The sequence below is a fragment of the Oncorhynchus mykiss genome, chromosome 3, assembly GCF_013265735.2.
Source record: "Oncorhynchus mykiss isolate Arlee chromosome 3, USDA_OmykA_1.1, whole genome shotgun sequence".
NCBI lineage: Eukaryota > Metazoa > Chordata > Actinopteri > Salmoniformes > Salmonidae > Oncorhynchus > Oncorhynchus mykiss.
The window spans coordinates 50,393,259-50,420,656 of NC_048567.1; the positions used below are offsets into that span (position 1 = coordinate 50,393,259).

The 27,398-nt window shown below is 42.6% G+C and overlaps 1 protein-coding gene across 1 annotated transcript in view; it reads right to left on the reverse strand.

Moving 5' to 3' along the window:
• The window catches only part of pde11a (phosphodiesterase 11a), a 57,675-nt gene that overhangs the window by 14,859 nt on the left and 15,418 nt on the right, over nt 1-27,398 (reverse strand). Inside the window, exons 7-18 of the mRNA XM_021597227.2 lie at nt 22,192-22,267; nt 19,844-19,911; nt 19,597-19,689; nt 10,422-10,472; nt 8,534-8,680; nt 7,529-7,636; nt 6,924-7,033; nt 4,153-4,243; nt 2,517-2,617; nt 2,127-2,204; nt 1,968-2,031; nt 1,753-1,827 (exon numbers count right to left, since the gene is read on the reverse strand). Coding sequence (XP_021452902.1) covers nt 1,753-1,827; nt 1,968-2,031; nt 2,127-2,204; nt 2,517-2,617; nt 4,153-4,243; nt 6,924-7,033; nt 7,529-7,636; nt 8,534-8,680; nt 10,422-10,472; nt 19,597-19,689; nt 19,844-19,911; nt 22,192-22,267 — 1,062 coding nt within the window. The remainder of the gene's footprint in view (nt 1-1,752; nt 1,828-1,967; nt 2,032-2,126; nt 2,205-2,516; nt 2,618-4,152; nt 4,244-6,923; nt 7,034-7,528; nt 7,637-8,533; nt 8,681-10,421; nt 10,473-19,596; nt 19,690-19,843; nt 19,912-22,191; nt 22,268-27,398) is intronic.

The window sequence follows — 27,398 nt, forward strand, 5'->3', positions numbered from 1 at the left end:
AAAAGTTGGAGACTTCGCTGAAGTTGGAGACTTTTATCTCCCTCACCAACTTCAAACATCTGCTATCTGAGCAGCTAACCGATCGCTGCAGCTGTACATAGTCTATCGGTAAATAGCCCACCCATTTTTACCTACCTCATCCCCATACTGTTTTTATTTATTTTATTTTCTGCTCTTTTGCACACCAATATGCACACCTGTACATGACCATCTGATCATTTATCACTCCAGTGTTAATCTGCAAAATTGTAATTATTCGCCTACCTCCTCATGCCTTTTGCACACAATGTATGTAGACTCTCCTTTTTTTACTGTATTATTGACTTGTTAATTGTTTACTCCATGTGTAACTCTGTGTTGTCTGTTCACACTGCTATGCTTTATCTTGGCCAGGTCGCAGTTGCAAATGAGAACTTGTTCTCAACTAGCCTACCTGGTTAAATAAAGGTGAAATAAAAATTTAAAAAAATAAAAACCTCCAAACGAGCTTCAACGCCATACAACACTCCTTCCATGGCCTCCAATTGCTCTTAAATGCTAGTAAAACTAAATGCATGCTCTTCAACCGATCGCTGCCCGCACCCGCTCGCCTGACTAGCATCACTACTCCAGACGGTTCTGACTTAGAATATGTGGACAACTATAAATATTTAGGCGTCTGGCTAGACTGTAAACTCTCCTTCCAGACTCATGTTAAGCATCTCCAATCCTAAATTAAATCTAGAATCGGCTTCCTATTTCACAACAAAGCCTCCTTCACTCATGCTGCCAAACATACCCTCATAGAACTGACTATCCTACCAATCCTTGACTTCGGCGATGTCATTTACAAAATAGCCTCCAACACTCCACTCAGAAAATTGGATGCAGTCTATCACAGTGCCATCCATTTCGTCACCAAAGCCCCATATACCACCCATCACTGTGACCTGCATGCTCTCATTGGCTGGTCCTCGCTACATATTCGTTGTCAAACCCACTGGCTCCAGGTCATCTATAAGTCTTTGCTAGGTAAAGCTCCGCCTTATCTCAGCTCACTGGTCACCATAGCAACACCCATCTGTAGCACACGCTCCAGCAGGTATATTTCACTGGTCATCCCCAAAGCCAAAACCTACTTTGGCCGCCTTTCCTTCCAGTTCTCTGTTGCCAATGACTGGAACGAATTGCAAAAATCACTGAAGTTGGAGACTTATATCTCCCTCACTAACTTTAAGCGTCAGCTGTCAGAGCACACAGCCCATCTGTAAATAGCCCATCCAACCAACTACCTACCTCTTCCCCATAATTGTTTTTGTTTTTCTGCTCTTTTGCACACCAGTATTTCTACTTGCACATCCTCATCTGCACATATATCACTCCAGTGTAAATTGCTAAATTGTCATTACTTTGCCACTATTGGCCTATTTATTGCCTTACCTCATTTGCACACACTGTATACAGATTTTTATATTGTGTTATTGACTGTACGTTTGTTTATCCACGTGTAACTCTGTGTTGTTGTTTTTGTCGCACTGCTTTGCTTTATCTTGGCCAGGTCGCAGTTGTAAATGAGAACTTGTTCTCAACTGGCCTACCTGGTTAAATAAAGGTGAAATAAAAAATGCTTTACCTGTACAGTGTACCCCCACTATTCATTTCGCCGGGACGCCGTACTGAACCATACAGCCTTACTTTCACCACTGCCTATGTCATAGGCTTTATATAGCCCAAAAGCAACAGTGAGATTTGCTCATATGATGATGAACTCACAGATGGGGTGAGCTTCAGTTCAGATCTCTCTCTGTCCCCCTGCTCAAAAAACTCACTGGTGACCAGTTCTGCCACCTAACAGGAGAACATCAGAACAACTGTTAGCATGAGAGAATACAAGGACTTCTACAATACAGGCCAGGCCTGAGAGTATTCACAATATCCTAATATACACTTTTCCGGTGTGCGTGAATGAAATACCCTGCCCTTTTTACCTTGCGTGATATTTCCCAGGGTTTGGTGACGGCCCCCAAGTCACATGCTGTCATCAACATGGACCTGTGAAAGTTCAGTCAGACATTCGTAATCTCAGTTGAAACACACACAATGCCCTCAAAAGAAATACGTTTTCTGCATCACAATGATTTACTTACCTACACATGTCTCTGTGGCCTTTCACGTTCCAATTGTATTCGCCTTTGTTGACCAGCTCAAAAAACGTGTTCCTGTTCCTAAAAGAGAGGAAGGATGAATTCTAGGCCATTTTGTTCATTCGAGTGTGAGTGATATACAATCCACAAGGAGGCAGTACAGACTAGAATATCTGTTATCTAACCAAGCTGGGAGCATGAGAATATAAACAATGCATTCTTACCTGTACGTCACGTTGGTATGTAAAAAAAGAAAAAAAGAATGAAAGATGAAACCCGCAATAATAGTGACAAAACAAATAACTGACTGCTCTATCCTTTATGCTGTATGAGACGATATCGTCAAATATGTCTATATCAAATCCCATCAGCCGGATACAATAAGGTACATACTCAAAGTATAGAGTGAGGTCGGTGGCTAGGATGGACTGTTTCAAAAGCTGCATGAGGTCCCCGTATTCTCTGGACGACAGGTTGGAGAAGATGTTGTGTCCCTGCACACACAGAAGAGGCTCAGAAAACATTTCATCAATCACTGTCTAATTCAGCCTGAGAGCCGGTCTGTTTGTGCTATTATGCACCCTGTCACTCCCTGTCACTCTTGAGCTCAACAATGACAGCATATACGTTGGCTCAACAATGACAGCATATACGTTGCCTCAACAATGACAGCATATACGTTGGCAAGAGCACAAACAGATCTGGCACCAGGCTTTGTTTACTTCATCAACAGGAACACAATATTTTTAATAGATTTCCTTAACCCGGTACAGGTGAATAAATAACCGAAACAGTGTTTTGTGGCGAAATCTAGTCCAATCTGTACATGAGCAAAATGAAGGTGTCATGATCTGACTAGCAGCTCCAGCATGACTTTGTGGCTGTCAGCACATTCAGTCTGTGACTTGAGAGGGATTCCTCAAGTGTCACATCTTTATGTGTAGTGCTGATAAAGGGGATGGTGTGAGTGTGACACTCACTGTGTGTGTGTGTGTGTGTGTGTGTGTGTGTGTGTGTGTGTGTGTGTGTGTGTGTGTGTGTGTGTGTGTGTGTGTGTGTGTGTGTGTGTGTGTGCACGTGCGCGCCTGGAGTCAAAGGCAAATCTGCCAGAGGCTGGAGACCGAACCATCAGGGATCAGAGGGAAAGCTCTTAAGAAGTAAGTGCCACTTCTCACTCTCTCTCCTTTTCATATCATTCCAACAGATCTCTCTCCATCATATATATATATATAATATATCCCAGTCCCACTTAGAGTGCCCATCACCAGGGGAATGCCCAAGAAGAGAGAGATGGTGAGATATGGGGAAGGAGAGAAGGGCTTCTTGAACCGGGTGACCCCTGATTCTCTCTGTTCACGCTCGAGCTGAGACAGGTTTTCTCCAGCACTGCAAGACCAGCCTCGATCCTTAGTTCATTGGTTCCCATGAAATATTGAATACCGTAACGTCAGAGATGTAGAGTTTGTTTTTTCTTCACTCTATCTTAATGAGAGGGAGAGAGAGAGAGAGAGAGAGAGAGAGGGAAAGACTGATAACGGAGAGAGTGGCGTTCGTTCGTCGAGACGTTCCGTTTTAATTAATGGTTCCTGCTCTGGTTGGTGGACTGAATCCGTGCGCTCGTTCTTTTCCTCTTCAATTAGACGCACTGCTCAATGATATGCTAATGACCATGGCAGTAATTCAGACACTGTATCAACAGAAACCATTATGCTAGTCACAGCAAACATTTGTCAGCTTACTGTGTCGTCAGCGTCGTGATAACGAGTCTATTGGAGCCCTGCTGGCTGGCTCTTGTTTCAGCAGACACCATCAAAACACAGCTAATTACCACCAGTCTGTCTGACCACACTAAAATCAGTCGCTTGCTTAAAACGTCTCTCTAAACCAATCATTGTTTTTGTAATGACATTGATTTTTTTTTTGGGGGGGGGGGGGGCGTGATATTTGTCTATTCTGATCGCTTCTTTTTGTAATCCTGCACAAAATGATGTTTGTAGTCTGTCAGTAGCGAAACAGTGATGGAGCTCACCTCACTCTGCAGGATCATTACGGCGTGGTTGAAGTGGTGATGCTCGAGAGTAGCTGAGGTTCCATACAGCAGAGACAAGGCTGAACCTGTCCTGAGAAAGTCAAAGAGAGAAAGGGGGATACATAGCGAGAGAAAGAGTTAAACAGGCAAAGCACAACAGAAACACTGGAAGAGAGAGGATCCTCCATTGAGACCTCTCTAAGTCTCTCCAGTAAACCACTCCACAGTCCACTGTCAACATGTTCTCACAGCAGCTCAATATTGCAGCAAGTGAAGCTAATATCAGAGTCTGTGGAGGGAAAACCTTCCGTGTTCACCATCTGGAATCATTCTGGGCCAATGGGTCAAAATGACACATGGGCTCCCGATGGTGACTGCGGTGTGTGGGCAGATCCACTAGATTCAACAGTTGTTTTTCCTGTGGCTCTAATTGTGCTCTCCACCCCAGCCGCGTTTAAACTCTCTATCCCCTCTCTCTCTCTCTCTCTCGCTCTCTCTCTCGCTCTCTCTCCCTCAAACAGACTCCTATGTACATCTTATGCAGTTTGTTTCTCCACTCTAGTTGAGCTGGGCTGGATTACAACAGATTGTTGCAGGTGGGCTTGCAGAGCACAGAGTGTGTGTGTGTGTTAGTGATGGGTGGGTTGACTCATAGAGAGAATTCATGAATGTATAATTATTGTGCAACTAATACTGATAGACTACATTGAGTTTTTTTCTTTCATTATTTTTATCTGGCGTTAGTGCGTAAGCCTAAGCTTTAAGGTCTAACTGTACGCGAGCCAAATACACAACAATTACCAAATGCTTTTGGAAACTTGGGTAGAAAGGTTAACGCCGATCCACTGAGGCAAAAAGGTTGGAGGTGAATTCCGTTTGAGAAAAGTTGTGACATGGAGAGTTGAAGATAAAGACAAGGGAGGGCCAGAACAGTAGCCTAATGTTTGAGAAAGATCTTATGTGTGATGATTGTGAGGCCCCGTTCAAATTTGACAGTCACAAAACTGGGACTTCAAATATGGCACGTCAAGGGAACTGTACTGTCTATAACAGTGGAGGATCCACAGAGGAAGAAATGGAGGACCATCCTCCTCAGTGAATTTCATAAACATTTTAATAGTGAAAAGCTTAAAAAGTTAGATAATAACTATACAAAATATTTTCACGTCACCAAATAATTGATTAAAACACACCGTTCTGTAATGAAGATCTACAGTAGCACCATGCTGTCGCTGGAGGACAGCTAGCTTCTGTCCTCCTCTGAGTACATTGACTTCAATACAAAACCTATGAGGCTCATGATTCTCACCCCCTTCCATAGACTTACACTGTAATTATGACAACTTCCAGGGGACATCCGCCAACCTAACAGAGCTTTTGCAGCATGAACTGAGATGTTGTCCACCCAATCAAAGGATCAGAGAATGAATCTAGTACTGAAAGCATAAGCTACAGCTAGCTAGCACTGCAGTGCATAAAATGTGGAGAGAGATTTTTTATTTTTTTTAATTTTCACTTACTAAGCTATCAAATGCATCTAGCTAGTTTAGCTTACTCAAATACAAGTCTCAAACAGACGGATGCTATGTTAGCTAGCTGGCTATGACTATCCAACACTGGAACTCTTCCGTCAAGGTAATTTATTGCCACTGGAGCCCGCTGCTGTAACTGCATACTGGCTCTATACTGTACTGCATGATTGAAGAAGGTTTACTAACGTGTTAGTTCTACTAGCTATGTTGACTATGACGCTACTTTAGCTAATATGGTGACACAGACAGCTGCGTTGTGCACTGAAGTCCACAAGCGAGGGGAAAAGGTGAGAGGAGGAGAGCACATAGATGAGAGAAGGAATACAACATTTGCTTGTGATCAGGGATGTATTCATTCCACCAATTCTGTTGAAAAACTTTTCCTAAATGGAAGCAAACGGAACGAAACGGGGATAAACATACCTGAATTTGTCCAATATAAACTCTTGTTTGCAACTGTTGGACTAATGATTACACCCCAGATCAGCTAGATGCAGGCAAGAGTGTGCAACAGCACTGACTGCCAATGGTCTATAACTTCTCACATAGCCTAACATAATATAAACTCCTGGTGAATTAAGCAGTTTTTACATTAAAATTATACACCAAATATAAATGTTTACTAGGGAACAGGAGTGGAGAAATGATTTGTGATTTATTTCTTTCAGCATCTTGAGATAATGAATACGTGGTTAGGGACCGTCTGTAAATGTGCTATCTTTATCAGCGTCATAAAAGCTGATAGTATTTCCACCGCATAAAATATGCATCCAAGCCGAACTGAAATCGTCTCAGAAACATGTTGGGCTGTTTTCACAGCTTGTAATTCCCTTAAAACAGGTCAAACTGATGTAATTTGGAAATGTAGTCTTCTTCTAGGGCAACAAGTAATGACAGAAGAGATGTATCTAATTCTAGACAAGTTGACTACCAAATGTCAGAAATTATAAGCAGAAATATAGGGCGATGTAAATTAATCTTTAAAAAATAAATCCTACAGCCCCCGTAACAAAATATTTCTGGCATCTCTGACTGCACAGAACATTTTCTATTTTTGCGGGTTAGGGTTGGGTGCGGCCTCAGATTTTCACTTTATCATATATAGCTTGCCGGTTGCGGATAGATTATTAGCAATTACGGGCTGGGTGTGGGTGAATAAACAACTGATCCACGCATCACTAGAGTGCTTGTGCATGTGTGCCTGCAAGCGTGCGTGTGTCTACGGACAGGGTCACCCACTTGGCCTGGAAGGCGTTGTTGGTTCCTCTGTGGTCCAGGTCGTGACAGACACAGCCCACTATAAGAGCCAGGATCTCAATCTCCGTCAGGGTCTCTTGGAAGCCTGCCGTCTATAGGGACACAGCAGGGACAGGACGTCACTCAGGGGCCACACACACAAGTAAACATAAACCCACACACACACAAACATAAACTAAAACACACACACACACTGTAGGTAGGATGAGCATGGCGATGAAGTAAACAACATATGTAAATTGGAGTTAGGTCGCTATGGGGTCAACAGTTAGTAGTAGTGTACTGTAGCTCTGGGTTACTTATTAAAACACAGCACTCCTGGGCTCTAAATGGCTTACACACAACTATTTAATCTCCCTCTTGGCACATTCAATTCAGATGGGACATGCATAAAGCTGTGCTTGGTTACATCAAAAAGATTGAGAAGGAGCGCGAGGAAGATGGAGAACAATGGACAGAAGATGAAGCAGTTGGTGCGCATTAGTCAGTGTCCACATGTGTTGGGGCACGTGTGGTGTATTTGTACGGTCTCTGTTTATGCTAATGATAGGCTAATGCTAGACTCCCTGTGCGTTCTCCATATTCACCGTTAGTATGGCGAACATGCACTGGCAGACGTTGAAGGCATGCCTCCAGTTGTGGTACAGCACCATGCGGTAGTTCTTCCTGACCGTCAGCAGCCATCTGCACAGAGTCTGTAGAGAGTCAGGGGCACAAGAGGGATGGACAGAACAGGGTCCGTCAGCAGACAGTAGGCTGGTGCGTCAGCTCTCACATTCAGGCCGGGATTCAATCCTATCGCCCTTTGTCGGCAATGTACATTTTAAAGACATCATTTACGCTGCAAATGTAGGCTCAATCGGAAATGTCTTTAATGGCGCATTGTACAAATCCGCAATCGTATTGAATCACGGCCTCAATCTAACCTGCCATAGCAGTGTTTCCACTGTTGTTGTTAACAAACACACACTTCCTATTGTGAAGCTACAGGTAACTGCCAAAATAATGGAAACACTTGAGTAAATGAGGGATACAAAGTGTATTAAAAGCAGATGCTTCCACACATCCCATCATGCTTAGGGTCATGTATAAAAATGCTGGGCACGCAATTATTTTGGCTACCATGGCTATGCCCCCATAGCATGACAATGCCCCCATCCACGGGGCACTAATGGTCACTAAATGGTTTGATGAGCATGAAAACGATGTAAACCATATGCTATGGCCGTCTCAGCCACCAGATCTCAACCCAATTGAACAGATTATGGGGCGTTGCCTGAGACAGCGTTTTCCACCACCATCAACAAAACACCAAATTATGAAATTTCTCATGGAAGAATGGTGTCGCATTCCTCCGATAGAGTTCCAGACACTTGTAGAATCTATGCCAAGGTGCATTTGTTTCCATTATTTTGGCAGTTACCCGTGTGTGGCAGCAGTAGCAGAAGTAGTAGTAGTAGTAGGTCTTTCCTGTTGAAAACCATTCAGTAATTGTATTTTACCATGTGGAAAAAGCTACTGTGTAAATACCACACTGCATATTTGATTGAATAGCGGGCTCTGACAGAGCATTGGGTCAGAGCCGCTCTCACCTCGTAGTCGATCTTGAACTTCTGCACCATGCCCAGCTCCATAAACATCCTGAGGGCTGCGGTTATCATGGCGTCCACATCCAGAGAGAAATCATCAAAGGAAAGCTTATCGATGCCAAGCTCGCAAACAAGGGGGATGTTAGCAGCCTGGGTTATGGAAAGAAGAGAAAATTCAACATATGGAGAGTTGCTAATGAGGACTCTGAGAGCTCGTGTTTAGAAAGGGTTGACAATTAATGAGAAAGTATCACCAGTGGAATTCATTGTTGTTATCTTCCTGTGAGCTCATTAACAAATTGTGGTAGTATTCTATATTTAACCTATAATACTAACACAGAAACACCACTAAACCAATTTAATTATCCCAAGACTTCAATCCACATGAATGAAAACCAAAGCAGAATTGCTCAGAAAGACAAATAATTGAAGTTGTTGTCTTATTGGATTACATGTGCCATTGGTCTTTCTTTCTAAGGGGGATAAGGTAACATCTCAGAATATGAAGGTGTTGCTGTTCTCCTTCCCCAATCCCTGGGGCTGCGGGTAGAGGACACAGCAGAAGTACCATCCAGGCTCACTTCCACCAAGAGAACACAGCAGAGCAGCCAGGAAAGCCCACCTTTTCTAGGAACCGTTTGTCTTTCAGGTCAGCAGGTGCGTCGGGCTAATTCAGCGCCTTAGGTTATGAATCCTAGCCAAGTTTTTTTTTTTTCGCCGGTGACATTTACAATTCTCTGGAATCTGGGGTAGAGTGTGTTTACTGAGGTTCTGTATGTAGGCCAGTTATGAAACGGGGGAAAGACAGGATGGGTGCTGCTGAGCACTGTGTTGTGCCTGCATGTGGTGAGGGGGCTGGAGATCTGACAGATGTCACATTGCATGGCTGATGCTCAGTGCTAATGGCCACCGGGACAAGCCCCATATCAAAGAGCAAGAAAGACATTTAACACATCACACAGTTCTGAGAATGTTTTTTTTTTCTTGGATTGGTTCCAGAGGCACGCTCTATTACTGTCTAAATAATGCAAAGAAAGTGATTGGCTATTGATTGACTAATTCATTCCAAATACCACAATTAGTTGTTTTCATGTGGGACTTGAAGGAGTACTGCCCCGACCTGTATATACAGCACGCTGCCTTGCACCACACTGCAGTCCAGGGAAGCAATTGGAAAATGAGGTCCGTGAGGAGAAGCCATCAATCTATTCCTATCATGTAGTACCATTAATGATTTCTCATTTTACATTGGAAGGTAATGCGTGCCAAAGCTTCATTCCGAAAGTTATTTCTTAATTGAAAAAAAAAACATATTACTCTGGGCGATGAACTACAAGTGGGGTTTTCCCCACAATTCACAGTCTTTTGTTCGGTATATATAATATTATTATTATTCTGCAAAATATGTCTATTTAGCATCAGTATAAGCCATAAATGAAGAATGTTTGTTTGCTTTACTTAAGCTTTAATAGATAATGCATCACAAACATCTCAACCAGCCGGTTGAGTTGCCCAATTATAGTAAAATAATTCAAGTAATAACAACACACAGAGTTTAAAAAAAAATCTAACTGTATTATAGCTCCAGTACCATTGTTGTGAATGATATATATTCATGTCAAAGTCACCAGTCAACTCCATTACACTCAAAAGTTACTTCAACTTCAACCAGTGAATGCTATAGCTATAGTGATGCTAGCTATTCTACCAGTCTGTCTCAATGAGTGTTAGCATGCTAATAGCACACCATGCACACAAAAAAACTACATTTTTAAGGGGTATGCAGTAGGTTTATGATGATATCACCAAAGTATGTTGTATCAGACATTTCAAACACACACACACACACACACACACACTTTCTCTCTCATATAAGAATAAGACCTAATACCTTGAATTTGTCGACCTCAGTCTTGGAACAGGTTGCATGGTATGACAGAACCTGCAAAAGAATAGAGAACACAGTGGTGACAAAAGTACCCGATTGTCATACTTGAGTAAAAGTAAAGATACCTCAATAGAAAATGACTCAAGTAAAAGTGAAAGTCACCTAGTAAAATATGAATTATGTAAAAGTCTAAAAGTATTTATTTTTAGTATCAAAAGTCAATGTAATTGCTAAAATATACTGTACTTAAGTATCAAAAGTAAATGTATTAATAATTTATAATTACTTAAATTAAGCAAACCAGACGGCACAATTTTCTTATTTGTATTTATTTATTAATAGCCAGGGGCACACTCCAACACTCAGACATAATTTACGAACGAAGCATTTGTGTTTAGTGAGTCCGGCAGAGCAGAGGCAGTAGGGATGACCAGGGATGTTCTCTTGATGCGTGCATGAATTGGACCACTTTCCTGTCCTGCTAAGCATTCAAAATGCAAGTACTTTAGGGTGTCAGGGAAAATGTATTGAGTCAAAAGTATATAATTTTCTTCAGGATTGTAGAAAAGTAAAAGTTGTCAAAAAAAATAAATAGTAAAGTACAGATACCACAAAAAAAACTACTTAAGTAGTACTTTAAAATTATTTTTACCTAAGTACTTTACACCACTGGAAGCACATACAGTATATTTTACATACAGTATTTCATATTCATAACACTGGCTATAGATATCAAGTCATGCTCACTACACTTAGGACAGTCAAAGTCAGTAATACTTAATAGGTCTTAAAAGGACTTTAACAAAGGTTATTTATGGGGCCCTTCTGCTAAGCTATTTGTGGACCAAATAGGAAAAACCTTTGGTGTCAATGACTGACCACCTCAATCTGCTCTAAAGGTTATGTGATGGAAAATGTTATTGTCTGATGAGCTAAGCCTTGAATTGTAAACAGCATCTCCTCTCACTCTATCTTGGTTTGTGCAGGTGACTGTGACCTCCTCCTCAGACCAATTGGCAGCACGAGTAAAGTGCTCCGTTTCAAGGTCCCAGCATTGAGAGAAAAAGCCTTGTGAGGTGTCAGTCAGAACCAACGTTAATGATGAATAATGTAAATCATGCTTATATGTTGTTTGTTGTTTGCGTAGCAGTAGAAGAGAACTGAAAGGGAACGGCCGCTTCAGAGTTTTGATCAAAGCTTGGATTGAGTTTGTGAACTTCTCCCACCGTGATACTAAAGGTTGATTCATTTACATTGAGTTTGAGTCCTTAGTGGGGAATTTCCACAACAGTTACTACAAGCTTCACGCCGTTGATCTATGTGCCTGCGTGCACGTGGGTGGAGTCTGATTTCTGGAGTAGCGGACACCTTTTGAGAACATGATGTCCTCGCCAGTCCCACTCCCGTTCACAAGGGGGTGATAGCAAAATATTAGATTTTTGTCTTTTCATTTTGTGAAAAATAAAGAAGAGTCGCATTCCTTTGCTAATAGTAGCATAGATAGAACAATGAGGCAGATGTTTCACCGGAAGAATAAATCTGAATCATCCGGTTGGCATTTCCACTCACCACCAAATATGGTGATGAGCGGAAGCCCAGTGGCTGGAAGTGGGAGAAGATGGAGGGTGATGGATTTTGGTCAACATTCTGCTAAGTTTCTCATCGATGAAACATTTGACAGAGAGTAGTGCAGGCACTGGAGATAGGTGTGAGAACAGGTGGGTCTAGGCAGGTGTGATGTCATTGATGATTGTGTTCCTCTGTATGGTATCTTTTGCATGTTTTGTATCGTTTGAAACATTTAAAATACCCCCAAAATACCACACAAAAAAAGAAACGTTTGATCCCAATATCGTTTTCTGTTCCCTAAACTAGAATCAGTTGCGAACATAGTGGACTACGTTTTGTAGACTTCACAGAGTAGGGATTCCCTAACAGATATATGCAAATACATGCTAGAACGCGCCAGTAGGATCTCGCTAGCTCGTGCTTGGCTCTACCCACTATGATTAATTTGCTCCCATTGGAAACAACAGGCTGTGGTCAATCTTGGGTTAGTTATTTAAAATATTAGATAGTAGCTAGCTGGCAGCCTGGCTAGTGGGCTTTATCCTGTTAGCCAGCCTTTTTAGCTTTCGACATCTCCATGTGAAATAATCAAATGTACTGTATGATGGGAAGAAAGAAAAGCCTTCATGTTTTGGTCAGGGAGAAAAAAAAGCACATGGCTAGCTAGTTGGCTCCAGCAGGTGCTGCTACCGTTTCACACAGCCTATAGATCAGATCAGGAACCAAGTGACAACACTGCCCCCACGGCTGTCTCGGTTTTAAACTATTACAAGGAGCCGCCCTTTGTGTGACGAAAAACGACATTGCAACACTCTGTCTTGTGTCTGCATAGCGCTTGTAGTAAGTAAGCTTTAACGGACAGTTCTACACTTACATGTTGCACCACCGCAACATGCAATATTTTACCGCAAACACTGCGGAAGAAGTTGATCTTTCGCTCGGGTGAGGCTACAATACATAGAGTTTCCCGGGAAAGCTGTGAAGCACAGGGGAAGCTGTGAAGCACAGAGGAAGCTGTGAAGCACAGGGGAAGCTGTGAAGCACAGGGAAAGCTGTGAAGCACAGGGGAAGCTGTGAAGCACAGGGAAAGCTGTGAAGCACAGGGGAAGCTGTGAAGCACAGGGAAAGCTGTGAAGCACAGGGGAAGCTGTGAAGCACAGGGGAAGCTGTGAAGCACAGGGGAAGCTGTGAAGTGAGCTGTAGCCTATTGCGTGATTCTGTTTATGAGTCTGTTATTAAATCATGCCAAACAATGTTTACTGCTTTTCATTAAATTATGAATGGCTATAAATATTGTAGAACCTATTAGGTACATTCGTTCATATGGGCAGGCACTGCATGTTTACTGCTATTCATTAAGTCACATATGGCTACAAATGTTGTATATACATTAGTTCATTTGGGCAAAATATTGTAGGCTAGACCTATATACATTAGTTCATATGGGCAGAATATTGTAGGCTAGACCTATATACATTAGTTCATATGGGCAGAATATTGTAGGCTAGACCTATATACATTAGTTCATATGGGCAGAATATTGTAGGCTAGACCTATATACATTAGTTCATATGGGCAGAATATTGTAGGCTAGACCTATATACATTAGTTCATATGGGCAGAATATTGTAGGCTAGACCTATATACATTAGTTCATTTGGGCAGAATATTGTAGGCTAGACCTATATACATTAGTTCATATGGGCAGAATATTGTAGGCTAGACCTATATACATTAGTTCATATGGGCAGAATATTGTAGGCTAGGCCTATATACATTAGTTCATATGGGCAGAATATTGTAGGCTAGACCTATATACATTAGTTCATATGGGCAGAATATTGTAGGCTAGACCTATATACATTAGTTCATATGGGCAGAATATTGTAGGCTAGGCCTATATACATTAGTTCATATGGGCAGAATATTGTAGGCTAGACCTATATACATTAGTTCATATGGGAAGAATATTGTCGGCTAGGCCTATATACATTAGTTCATATGGGCAGAATATTGTATATAAATTAGTTCATATGGTTACATAAAGGCTGAAGGCCTGTATCTAGTTTCTACAATGTATTTTGGTTTCAAAGTATGGATTTAGTTTTATCTTGTTATTACACCATCCATTAGCACCAACCATTCACTATAAAAGGCTTAGCAAAATACAAAAAATGAATGGGCAAAAACAAGTGGGCCTAAAATATTTATTTCAAGAAAGCCAAAAATAATAGTAGGTTACATAACAATGCTCTTCCGTAAAAACAAGTTCATGAACAAATCGTCCAAGAATGTGCTTTGTGTTCTGGTCTGATAAGGATTTTGGAGCTGATGAAAGGTTTGAAATTGATAAGTGTCACAAACAAGTGTCCAAGTAGGCTAGGTGCTCATTTTTGTCTTCGGGGAAGACTCCAGCTATTGAGTCGTATACTCCTCAACCGGTGACTTCAGACCCTTCTGTTGCTTGCGGTAGCGGGGTCGTTGCCATGGCGGTGGAACGCCAGCGAGTTGCTGCTCCCTTCTCATTTCACCTCTTTGCTGCTGTCGTTGCAATGCCTCTATGTGCCAAGAGTTGCCTACATTTTACGATGCCAGCCCTCCTCTCTGTTGTTGGTCTCCACCAAGTCTTGCAGGACAGCATCATAGCACTTCCATAATTCTGAAAGAAATAAAAAAAAAAGATAGAAGAAGATTAGCAACCATGTTATTGGCCTTGGGCATGCTGTAATCATAAGAAGAAGACGGCCATTACTTTGTTAAACAACAAACAAGACATACCTATGGGAAACATGGTCTTTCTTGTGTTCTTCAGATAACTTGGAGATAACCCCATCGGTGAGGGTTATGCGACCTCACCATTCGAAAAAACATTATATTCAGTGCACTTGCAGGAGGACTTATTTTGCAGTCTGTCGTTCCCGCCTGTAGGTGTATCCATGCCTCAGAATATTTCTTTCCACACACAGAAAGGATCAATTCGGGTTCCATTTCTTGTTCTGACCTCCTATAAGAATAGTGAATGCTGAGGGTAGCAGTGCAAGATCTTTCTAAGCAGAATATTTGGATTATTAGCATATGAATGACTTGTAATTCGATTGCTGGACTATCGAAGCCATCCATCCAACCCATTTATTCAGATCCTCCCCACAGTAAATTGTGATCTGCCCCTAAAGCTCTGAACCCTCCATGCTGAGGAATGCTGGGGGAACAGAGATGTCAGCCCCGATGTCATTCCCTTTGCTCCCCCCATCTCCTCGGAGAAATACCTTGCGCAGCAGCCTTGCAGTTCCTTATTTGATCAAGAGAGCTCATGTTTATTCATTGCTGCCAGAGGCAATGCATCTCCACACTCGTATTTTCCCCATAGCCATTCCTTCCTATGCCGCTCTTCACTATGCTCTATCCCAGGCTTCCTTCCTGTCGACCTGCACAGCCCACTTGAGAGCACTGTCCTCTCTCTCACAAAAAAAACATAGAAGAAGCTGATCAGTGTTGCATGCCTTATTATTGATCAGATAAGGGATTGCTTTTCACGATCTCTCTTTAAAAATCAATATGGCCCTTTGTGGAGTGCAGACTACAAACAGGGATCCATTGATGCTCACTGATGCAGAAATATTATGTAGAACTATGACACTAAAAACTCCTGAGTGGTGCAGCGGTCTAAGGCACTGCATCACAGTGCTAGAGGCGTTGCTATAGTCCCTGGTTCGATCCCGGGCTGTATCACAACCGGCCGTGATCGGGATTCCCACAGGGCGGTGCACAATAGGCCCAGCGTCGTCCGGGTTAGGGGAGGGTGTGGCCGGGATAGGCCGTCATTGTAAAATAAGAATTTGTTATTATTAACTGACTTGCCTAGTTAAATAAAGGTTTAAATAAATTAAATAAAAGGAGGCACTGAGTCCACTATAACAGAAGAGAGAAAAAGAGAGTGTGAGAGAGGAAACCAGGACAGAGAAAAGGAGAGTGGAAGAGAGGAAACCAGAACAGAGAGGAAAGAGAAGAGAAAAGGAGAGTGGGAGAGAGACAACCAGGACAGAGGGGAACGAGTAGAAGAGAAAGGGAGAGTGGGAGAGAGGAAACCAGGAAAGAGAAGAGGGGAAGATAAGAGAAAAGGAGAGTGGGAGAGAGGAAACCAGGACAGAGAGGAAAGAGAAGAGAAAAGGAGAGTGGGAGAGAGACAACCAGGACAGAGGGGAACGAGTAGAAGAGAAAGGGAGAGTGGGAGAGAGGAAACCAGGAAAGAGAAGACGGGAAGATTAGAGAAAAGGAGAGTGGGAGAGAGGAAACCAGGACAGGGAGGAAAGAGAAGAAGAGAGGAGAAGAGAAAAGGAGAGTGGGAGAGAGGAAACCAGGACAGGGAGGAAAGAGAAGAAGAGAGGAGAAGAGAAAAGGAGAGTGGGAGAGAGGAAACCAGGACAGAGAGGAAAGAGAAGAAGGGAAGAGAAGAGAAAATGAGAGTGGGAGAGAGGAAACCAGGACAGAGAGGAAAGAGAAGATGGGAAGAGAAGAGAAAAGGAGAGTGGGAGAGAGGAAACCAGGACAGAGAGGAAAGAGTAGAAGAGAAAGGGAGAGTGGGAGAGAGGAAACCAGGAAAGAGAAGAGGGGGAGATAAGAGAAAAGGAGAGTGGGAGAGAGGAAACCAGGACAGAGAGGAAAGAGAAGAAGGGAAGAAAAGAGAAAGGGAGAGTGGGAGAGAGGAAACCAGGACAGAGAGGAAAGAGAAGAAGGGAAGAAAAGAGAAAGGGAGAGTGGGAGAGAGGAAACCAGGACAGAGAAAAGGAGAGTGGGAGAGAGGAAACCAGGACAGAGAGGAAAGAGTAGAAGAGAAGAGAAAAGGAGAGTGGGAGAGAGGAAACCAGGACAGAGAGGAAAGAGAAGAAGGGAAGAGAAGAGAAAAGGAGAGTGGGAGAGAGGAAACCAGGACAGAGAGGAAAGAGTAGAAGAGAAAGGGAGAGTGGGAGAGAGGAAACCAGGAAAGAGAAGACGGGAAGAGAAGAGAAAAGGAGAGTGGGAGAGAGGAAACCAGGAAAGAGAAGAAGGGAAGAGAAGAGAAAAGGAGAGTGGGAGAGAGGAAACCAGGACAGAGAGGAAAGAGAAGAAGGGAAGAAAAGAGAAAATGAGAGTGGCACTGTAGCCAGCATGGGAGAGCTTTCCTGATGGTGTCAGTGGACTGTCTGAGTCAGACCCCACTCTCAGCCACAGTGAGAGCACCACACACCAGAGCCCTGCAGTACAGTCCATTTTAGTAGGCCAACTGCCCACCCAAATGTGTTGCCACACTAAAACAACAGCACAGTATCCCAATATCCACACTGGACATCTACTACTGGAACCAAATAGGATAGACTAAACGTAGACCAAATTCATTCATTCAAAAATCAATCCTGCTGTAATTTTGGTCATTATACACAATAAATATGATTTGACGAGAAACCATTCAGGATACCACTGCCACAATATATTTTGTTTAAAGAGCAACTGAACGCAAAAAACAACTCTGGTTGAAAACAGCCTATGTTGTAAGGACAGACGCTGGGAGACGAAAAGCAAGTACAGGGAGTGAACATTTAATCAATAACAGACAAGAAACAAAACACGGACAGCGTCTGGACAGGGGAAACATAACAACATTAATGCTGACACGGGATGACTCTGAGGGAACAGACAGATATAGAAGGGGCAATCAACAAAGTGAAGGAGTCCAGGTGAGTCCAATGAAGTGCTGATGCACATAATGATGGTGACAGGTGTACTTAATGATGGGCAGTCCCGGCGTGACAGAACCCCCCCCAGGGGCGCCACCCAGGCATCCCACCTGGGCGAGCCTGATGGGCAGGCCAAGGCATTGGAGCCCAACGAGCCGGCTGAGGCATGACGTGGGATGGGAGCCTGCCGAGCCCTTTGAGGCGTGGGAGTCTGCCGAGTCGGCTGAGGCGTGGGAGCCTGCCGAGCCAGCTGAGGCATGGGAGCCTGACGAGCCGGCTGAGGCATGGGAGCCTGACGAGCCGGCTGAAGCATGACGTGGGATGGGAGCCTGCCGAGCCAACCAAGGCAAGAAAACCTCTCAAGCCAGCTAAGGCATGGAAGCCCGACGAGCCAGCTGAGGCATCCCCGGTTCCTTCGGCAGCTGCACTCAACATCACCAACCAAAACAAAAACGAAAAAAACTCCCAACATTGATATCAACATTCTGTCAGGACAGACACTGGGAGAAGAGAAGCAAGTACAGGGAGTGAACATTTAATAAATAACGGACAAGAAACAAAACACAGACAGTGTCTGGACAGGGGAAACAAAGCGACATGAATGCTGACTCATGGATCAAACTGAGGAACAGACAGATATAGAGGGGGCAATCAAGAAAGTGAAGGGGTCCAGGTGAGTCCAATAACACGCCAATGCGCGTAATGATGGTGACAGGTGTGCGTAATGAATGGCAGCCTGACGCCCTCGAGTGCCAGAGAGGGGGAGTGGGAGCAGGCGTGAAATACACTACCGTTCCAAAGTTTGGGGTCACTTAGAATTCTTTTTGAAAGAAGCACATTTTTTGTCCATTAAAATAACATCAAATTGATCAGAAATACAGTGTAGACATTGTTAATGTTGTAAATGACTTTTGTAGCTGGAAATGGCTGGTTTTTAATGGAATATCTACATAGGCGTACAGAGGCCCATTATGAGCAACCATCACTCCTGTGTTCCAATGGCAAATTGTGTTAGCTAATCCAAGTTTATCATTTTAAAAGGCAAATTGATTAGAAAACCCTTTTGCAATTATGATAGCACAGCTGATAACTGTTGTCCTGATTAAAGAAGCAATACAACTGTCCTTCTTTAGACTAGATGAGTACCTGGAGCATCAGCATTTGTGGGTTCGATCACAGGCACGAAATGGCCAGAAACAAAAGACCTTTCTTCTGAAACTCATCAGTCTATTCTAGTTCTGAGAAATGAAAGCTATTCCATGTGAGAATTTTTTTCTGATTTAGCTAAACTGGCCTGCCTGCCTAATGTGCCTGCTAGCTACTACTAGCTAGCTTCATTGACAAACACAGAGATGGAAATCAGCTAGCTAGCTAGTGATTTTCGGGACTGATAAACAGTGTCTAGCTTGTGCTTTATTTAAAATAGTTTGACAGATTGCTGCTGATGAAGTAGTAGACATGTTCTCAGAAATCAGTCCTGAGCGCAACCAGCAGCAGCTGGCTCGATTTACTCTCTAAAGCGCACTGACTTGTTTTTCATGCAAATATTTTAACTTGAGAAATACTGCACCAAACACCTTAGCTAGATGTACAATTGGGTGACTAAGACCTCCTCTGCAAAAACCTCAAAATGAATTACAGATTTTTTGATTTATCTTAAATTAGTTCTGACTATTTTGAGGAAGTGGTGGTGGCTGTAAGGTTGCTATGGTGTCTCAAGAGTGACAACCAACAGTAACTTCCAGGGTACGATAAGCAAATATAACACAGGCACATCAAACCACACCCCCAAGATCCAAATCTTATTTTTCTTAAGGAGCAGCAGAAAAACACATGCAGAATTGGTGCGTTCAGCCCCCCTTTAAGTGCTATAAAAAGGAATGAACATTGGTGCTTACGTCGAGAGCCACGGACTGTTTGGCCCAGGACTTCTTCACCTGGTCGTACATGATGGTGTTGTTGATGCCAAGGCCACAGAAGATCACAAAGGCCTGAAACACACCACACTGCTGTTACACTCCCAAGGTCACGGCACACCGAAACAGGGAGACATGTTTGACGTCATAACAGACAAACAACTTGTTCACACACACACACGCACACACATGCAGCACCTACGCACACCACGCAAAACAAAAGTCCTACCTCGAACAGTCTCTGGTCTGCATCGTCAAACTGGTTACCATCCAGCCTGTTGAGCACCTGAGCCACACCTGCAACAACAGACATCAGGATCACTGACACTACCACAGACGCAGACCAAGCTAAAGCCCTCCTCTTTCTGAGACAACGGCCATTCCTGAGAGCCATCATTTTATCTGACACTAGTTCATTAGGGCTGGGCTACCATTGACTGGGCTGTCATACACACACTAGTTCCGCTCCCACAACCCCAATTAGCAGGAGGAAATCACACCCACACATTCATTAAAGTCATTGATAAAACAAGGCATTTTCTGCTCTCACTTTTCAGTGCAATATGCAATGCTTCTACACTGTTGTTTTGGCGTGGACTCATGTCACTGTATTTCCTAGAAGAAGGAGTAAGAAACAGGAAACAGTAGTGTTGTTGACCTGAGTAATTAAAGTGTCTAAGCCTGTTGTAATGTAAGGTTGGAGGTCATGTCGATGGCAACAATAGAACACTGTGTATCCTTTGATCTTTTATTTCAAATACAAGTCCCCTCGTTTGGAGGCACGCCAGCAAGCAAAGACAAGCTGCTCTCCTCAGTTTATCTACTAATTAAAAAACCCAGGACTTTGCTGATAAGGCTAATTGTTAGTTGATAGAGAATCGTCTTCTATCACCCGAGAGAAATTATGCTAACAAGCAGATATTCAAGTTAGCATTGAGTCTCTGGAGAGGTCATTGTACGTTCTACAGTATGTCTCTATGGGTTGTACCGTAGGTTACTGGGGTGCTGTCAATATCACTGAAGATGGAATCATATTTTTACAACCTATTTAGAAGAGCATTGAGATAACAGTGATGTAACAATCTAGCCCAAGGCCTTTTTCCTCTATACTGTTATATCATAACCTCGGTACGTGGCAGGAGGATATCTACCTTCTGAATAAACAGATCTTTGACTTGATCATTTCTCTGCTGCTGTTGTGCTTTATAATGGCTTTATAATGGCTTTCAGTCCAGATCCTGATAGTTTCCTCCCACACACACATTATTCTCTCTCCTGCTCACTCTCTCTCTTATCCCCCTCCCAACCTCCATACGCACACATGCACGCACGCACACACACACACACACACAATGCTTGCACGCACGCACACACACACCCACCCACCCACCCCTCTCTCCTGCTCCCTCTTCCCCTCCCAACCTCCATGCACACACACACACAATGCTTGCACGCACGCACACGCCCACCCCTCTCTCCTGCTCCCTCTGTCTCTCATTCTTCCATCCCCCTCCCAACCTCCACAAGCACACACACATGCATATACACACATGTACACGCATACACACACACACAATGCTTGCTTGCACGCACACACACGCACACATACCCACCCACAATGATCTGTGGTCGCGACTGACCGTCTGTAGCAGTGCTTTCCCTGGCAGCCATGCTGCTGATCACTTTGCACAGAAACAAAACTAATGACCAAGTCAGATCTCTGTGGGCCTGAGTCTAGCTGCTAGCATTGCCTCTCCTTGCAATATCTAGCACCAACACCAGACTGTAGATCAATGATGTATCAGAGTGGTGAGGACCTTGGGGTGGTTGAGGAGCACAGAACACTGCATGGTGGAGCAGCCAGGACTAGGGAGGGAACTCCTCCTCTGTGAGAACTGACTGATATGAAGGCTTTGCTTTAATCAGGCTACACTGCTTTAAAAGGGCAATCTGGGAATCACAAAACGTCACCTTTCCACTTTTTCGGTAAACAGCTAAAAGACGGGGCAGGAGAAATGTAACCACAGTCAAATTCATAAGATGGAGCTATGGATGCAAGGACTGATCATCCGTGGAATTAAAATGACAGTTTTAACCATGTTTTGAAGCTATAAAGTGTTTGTTTGCAATTACAGTGTTCACAAGCAATGGAGTAAAACAAGCTTAGGGTTGCGATGGATTTAAACAGTTGAACTAAGGGTAATAGACATTAATGCATTATATTCTTCAAGAATCAATGGCTATATATCATTCATTGAAAAGTCCAGAAATGGATGTATCAATCCCAGATCGCCCCTTTAATTGAGCATCTAAATGCTACCTAGGAGAGCAGGCGGAGTATCCTCTCTGGATTCTCCAAACAAGACACAGTGACAATCTGAGGTTATCTGAGGTTTGGGACATCATGTACGTCGGTTTGTTGATGTTCCTCTCTCATTATTAAAATCACTTTAAGCTTGAATGCTGGATTATGTCTTAGTTTTGACATCTGTCAACACAGATTTATCAACGGACTTGTAATGGCACAACTGACTATCAAAAGAAGTCTGTGAAAAAAAGGACAATTTGAGAATTTACCAATGATTTGATGGTTGCTGTTCCAAATAGGTACACAAAGCACTGAACGAATGTGGAAGCCGGAGAACTGATCTGCCTAAATGAAAGAGAAAAGAGACTGGAGCTGAAACTGGGCTGTTAGGATTTATTAGACATGTAAACTGTATCCTTGAGAGACATACGGTGCCTTCAGAAAGTATTCATACCCCTTCATCTACATTTGGTTTTGTTACAAAATTGATTATATATATTTTTTTTAAATCTCACCCATCTACACACAATACCTCATCATGACAAAGTGAGAACATGTTTTTGGAAATGAAATACAGAATTATCTCATTTACATAAGTATTCACACCCCTGAGTCAATACATTGTAGAAGCACCTTTGGCAGCGATTACAGCTGTGAGTCATCTCTAAGAGCTCTGAGAGCTTTCCACACCTGGATTGAGCAACATCTGCCCATTATTCTTCTCAAAAATGTTCAAGCTCTGTCAAATTGGTTGTTGATCATAGCTATGCAACCATTTTCAGGTCTTGCGCTAGATATTCAAGCCGATTTAAGTCTAAACTGTAACTCGGCCACTCATGTTCATTCACTGTCTTCTTGGTAAGCAACTCCAGTGTAGATTTGGCATTGTGTTTTAGGTTATTTTCCTGCTGGAAGGTGAATTAATCTCCCAGTGTTTGGTAGAAAACAGACTGAACCAGGTTTCCCTCTAGATTCTTTGCCTGTGCTTAGTGCCATTACATTTATTTTTTTTTACCCTGAAAAACTTCCCAGTCCTTAAAGATGACAAGCATAGACATAACATGATGCAGCCATCACTATGCTTGAAAATATCGGGAGTGGTACTCAGCATTGTGTTGTAATGGATTTGCCACAAACATAATACTTTGTATTGAGGACAAAAAGTGAATTGCTTTGCCACATGTTTTGTAGTATTACTAGTAGTACCAGTATTACAAACAGAAAGCATGCTTTGGAATATTTGTATTCCGAACAAGCTTCCTTCTTTTCACTCTGTCAGTTAGGTTAGAATTGTGGAGTAACTACAATGTTGTTGATCCATCCTCAGTTTTCTCCTATCACAGCCATTATACTCTGCAACTGTATTAAAGTCACCATCGGTCTCATTGTGAAATCCCTGAGTGGTTTTCTTCCTCTCCGGCAACTGAGTTAGGAAGGACGTCTTTATCTTTGTATTGACTGGGTGTATTGATACACCATCTTATTTTTTTCTACCAATAGGTACCCTTCTTTTCAAGGTATTAGAAAACATCCCTGGTGTTTGTGGTTGCATCTGTGTTTAAAATTCGCTGTTCGACTGAGAGACCTTACAGATAATTGTATGTGTGGGGTAAAGAGATGAGGTATTCATTCAAAAATCATGTTAAACACTATTATTGTACACCGAGTGAGTCCATGCAACTTATTATGAGACTTGTTAAGCACATATTTACTCCTAAACCTATTTAGGCTTGCCATAGCAAAGGGCTTGAATACTTGACTCAAGATATTTCAGCTTTAAATGTTGTATTAACTTGTAAAAATGTTGAAAAACATAATTACACTTTCACATTATGTGGTATTGTGTGTCAGTTTGGTTAGAATTGTGGAGTAACTACAATGTTGTTGATTCAATACCACGTGGTATTGTGTGTATGCTGTAACACAACAAGTGGAAAAAGTCAAGGGGTGTGAATACTTTCTGAAGGCACTGTAGAGAATGTAACGCATGCATTCTTTCAGCAGTATTTCAACTCTGCATAGGTACAAGGTTCACTATGGATCGGACATAATCATTTTCAATACAATCACAAAAACAGGGGCACCGTTGGTTGCATTTTATCGACCATTATCACGTGAAGATCAACCGTTGAGATCGGAACTCAAACATCAGACAGAAAAGCCTTGGAGCCATATCAAACGGATATTATCATATATAATTCATAATCATGTGACAGCGATCAAAGCTGTAGTATTGTTTGGGTCTTTTATGAGGCCTGCTTCTCTGATTTTAACCAATAAAAATAGCTGCTGAATGGTTTCGGTTATCATTCAAATACATACAGTAAATGTATATACTGTACAGTAAGCACCTAAACATGGTACATACAGTGCCTTCGGAAAGTATTCAGACCCCTTCACTTATTCCACATTTTGTTACGTTACAGCCTTATTGTAAAATTGATTAAATGGAGAGAAAAAATCCTCAGCAATCTACACACATTTTTTTTGCACATATTATTAAATATAAAAAACAGAAATACCTTATTTACATAGGTATTCAGACCCTTTGCTATGAGACTAGAAATTGAGCTCAGGTGCATACTGTTTCCATTGATCATCCTTGAGATGTTTCTATAACTTGATTGGAGTCCACCTGTGGTAAATTAAATTGGAAAGGCCACACCTGTCTATATAAGGTCCCACAGTTGACAGTGCATGTCAGAGCAAAAACCATGGCATGAGGTAGAAGGAATTGTCCGTAGAGCAATCCGAGACAGGATTGTGTCGAGGCACAGATCTGGGGAGTACCAAAACATTTCTGCAGCATTGAAGGTCCCCAAGAACACAGTGGCCTCCATCATTCTTAAATGGAAGAAGTTTGGATTCACCAAAACCCTTCCTAGAGCTGGCTGGCAGGCCAAACTTAGCAATCAGGGGAGAAGGGCCTTGGTAAGGGAGGTGACCAAGAACCCGGTGGTAACACTGACAGAGCTCTAGAGTTTGTCTGTGAAGAAGGGAGAACCTTCCAGAAGGACAACCATCTCTGCAGCACTCCACCAGTCAGGCCTTAATGGTAGAGTGGCCAGACAGAAGCCACTCCTCAGTAAAAGGCACATGATAGCCCGCTTGGAGTTTGCCAAAAGGCACCTAAAGGGCTCTCAGACGACAAGAAACAAGATTCTCTGGCCTGAATGCCAAGCGTCACATCTGGAGGAAACCTGGAACAATCCCTACGGTGAAGCATGGTGGTGGAAGCACAATGCTGTGGGGATGTTTTCAGCGGCAGGGACTGGGAGACTAGTTAGGATCGAGGCAAAGATGAACGGAGCAAAGTACAGAGAGATCCTTGATGATAACCTGCTCCAGAGCGCTCAGGGCCTCAGACTGGGGCGAAGGTTCATTTTCCAATAGACCCTAAGCACACAGCCAAGACAACACAGGAGTGGCTTCGGGACAAGTCTCTGAATGTCCTTGAGTGGCCCAGCCAGAATCTGGACTTGAACTCGATCGAACATCTCTGGAGAGACCTGAAAATATCTGTGCAGCAACGCTCCCCATCCAACCTGACAGACCTTGAGAGGATCTGCAGAGAAGAATGGAAGAAACTCCCCAAATACAGGTGTGCCAAGCTTGTAGCATCATACCTGAGAATACCTCAAGGCTGTAATCGTTGCCAAAGGTCCTTCAATACAGCACTGAGTAAAGGGTCTGAATACTTATGTAATGTGATATTTGATTTTTTATATATAAATTTGCAAAACATTTCTACAAAACTATTTTTGCTTTGTCATTATGTTGTATTGTGTGTAGATTGATGAGGGGAAAAAACAATAATCCATTTTAGAATAGGGCTGTAACGTAACAAAATGTGGAAAAAGTCAAAGGGTCTGAATACTTTCTGAAGGCACTGTATACAGTACAGTTGAAGTCGGAAGTTCACATACACCTTTGCCAAATACATCTAAACTCAGTTTTCACAATTCCTGACATTTAATCCTAGTAAAAATTCCCTGTCTTTGGTCAGTTAGGATCACCACTTTATTTTAAGAATGTAAAATGTCAGAATAATAGTAGAGAGAATGATTTATTTCAGCTTTTATTTCTTTCATCACATTCCCAGTGTGTCAGAGGTTTACATACACTCGATTAGCATTTGGTAGCATTGCCTTTAAATTGTTTAACTTGGGTCAAACGATCTGGGTAGCCTTCCACAAGCTTCCCACAATAGGTTAGGTGAATTTTGGCCCATTCCTCCTGACAGAGCTGATGTAACTGAGTCAGGTTTGTAGACCTCCTTGCTTGCACTCGCTTTTTCAGTTCTGCCCACACATTTTCTATAGGATTGAGGTCAGGGCTTTGCGATGGCCACTCCAATACCTTGACTTTGTTGTCCTTAAGCCATGACCCCAAACTTTGGAAGTATGCTTGTGCTCACTGTCCATTTGGAAGACCCATTTGTGACCAAGCTTTAACTTCCTGACTGATGTCTTGAGATGTTTCTTCAATATATCCACATAATTTTCCATCCTCATGATGCCATCTATTTTGTGAAGTGCACCAGTCCCTCCTGCAGCAAAGCACCACGACAACATGATGATGCCACCACCGTGCTTCACGGTTGGGATGGTGTTCTTCGGCTTGCAAGCCTCCCTCTTTTTCCTCCAAACATAACAATGGTCATTATGGCCAAACAGTTCTATTTTTGTTTCATCAGACCAGAGGACATTTCTCCAAAAAGTACGATCTTTGTCCCCATGTGCAGTTGCAAACCGTAGTCTGGCTTTTTTATGGCATTTCTGGAGCAGTGGCTTCTTCCTTGCTGAGTGGCCTTTCAGGTTATGTCGATATAGGACTCGTTTTACTGTGGATATAGATACTTTTGTACCTTTCCTCCAGCATCTTCATAAGGTCCTTTGTTGTTGTTCTGGGATTGATTTGCACTTTTTGCACCAAGGTACATTCATCTCTAGGAGACAGAACACGTCTCCTTCCTGAGCGGTATGACGGCTGCGTGGTCCCATGGTGTTTATACTTGCGTACTATTGTTTATACAGGTGAATGTGGTACCTTCAGGCGTTTGGAAATTGCTCCCAAGGTTGAACCAGACTTGTGGAGGTCTACAATTTTTTTTCTGAGGTCTTGGCTGGTTTATTTTTATTTTCCCTTGATGTCAAGCAAAGAGGCACTGAGTTTGAAGGTAGTCCTTGAAATACATCCACAGGTACACCTCCAATTGACGCAAATTAAGTCAATTAGCCTATGAGAAGCTTCTAATGTCATGACATAATTTTCTGGAATTTTCCAAGCTGTTTAAAGACACAGTCAACTTAGTGTATGTAAACTTCTGACCCACTGGAATTGTGATACAGTGAATTATAAGTGAAATAATCTGTCTGTAAACAATTGTTGGAAAAATGACTTGTGTCATGCACAAAGTAGATGTCCTAACTGACTTGCCAAAAGTATAGTTTGTCAACAAGAAATTTGTGGAGTG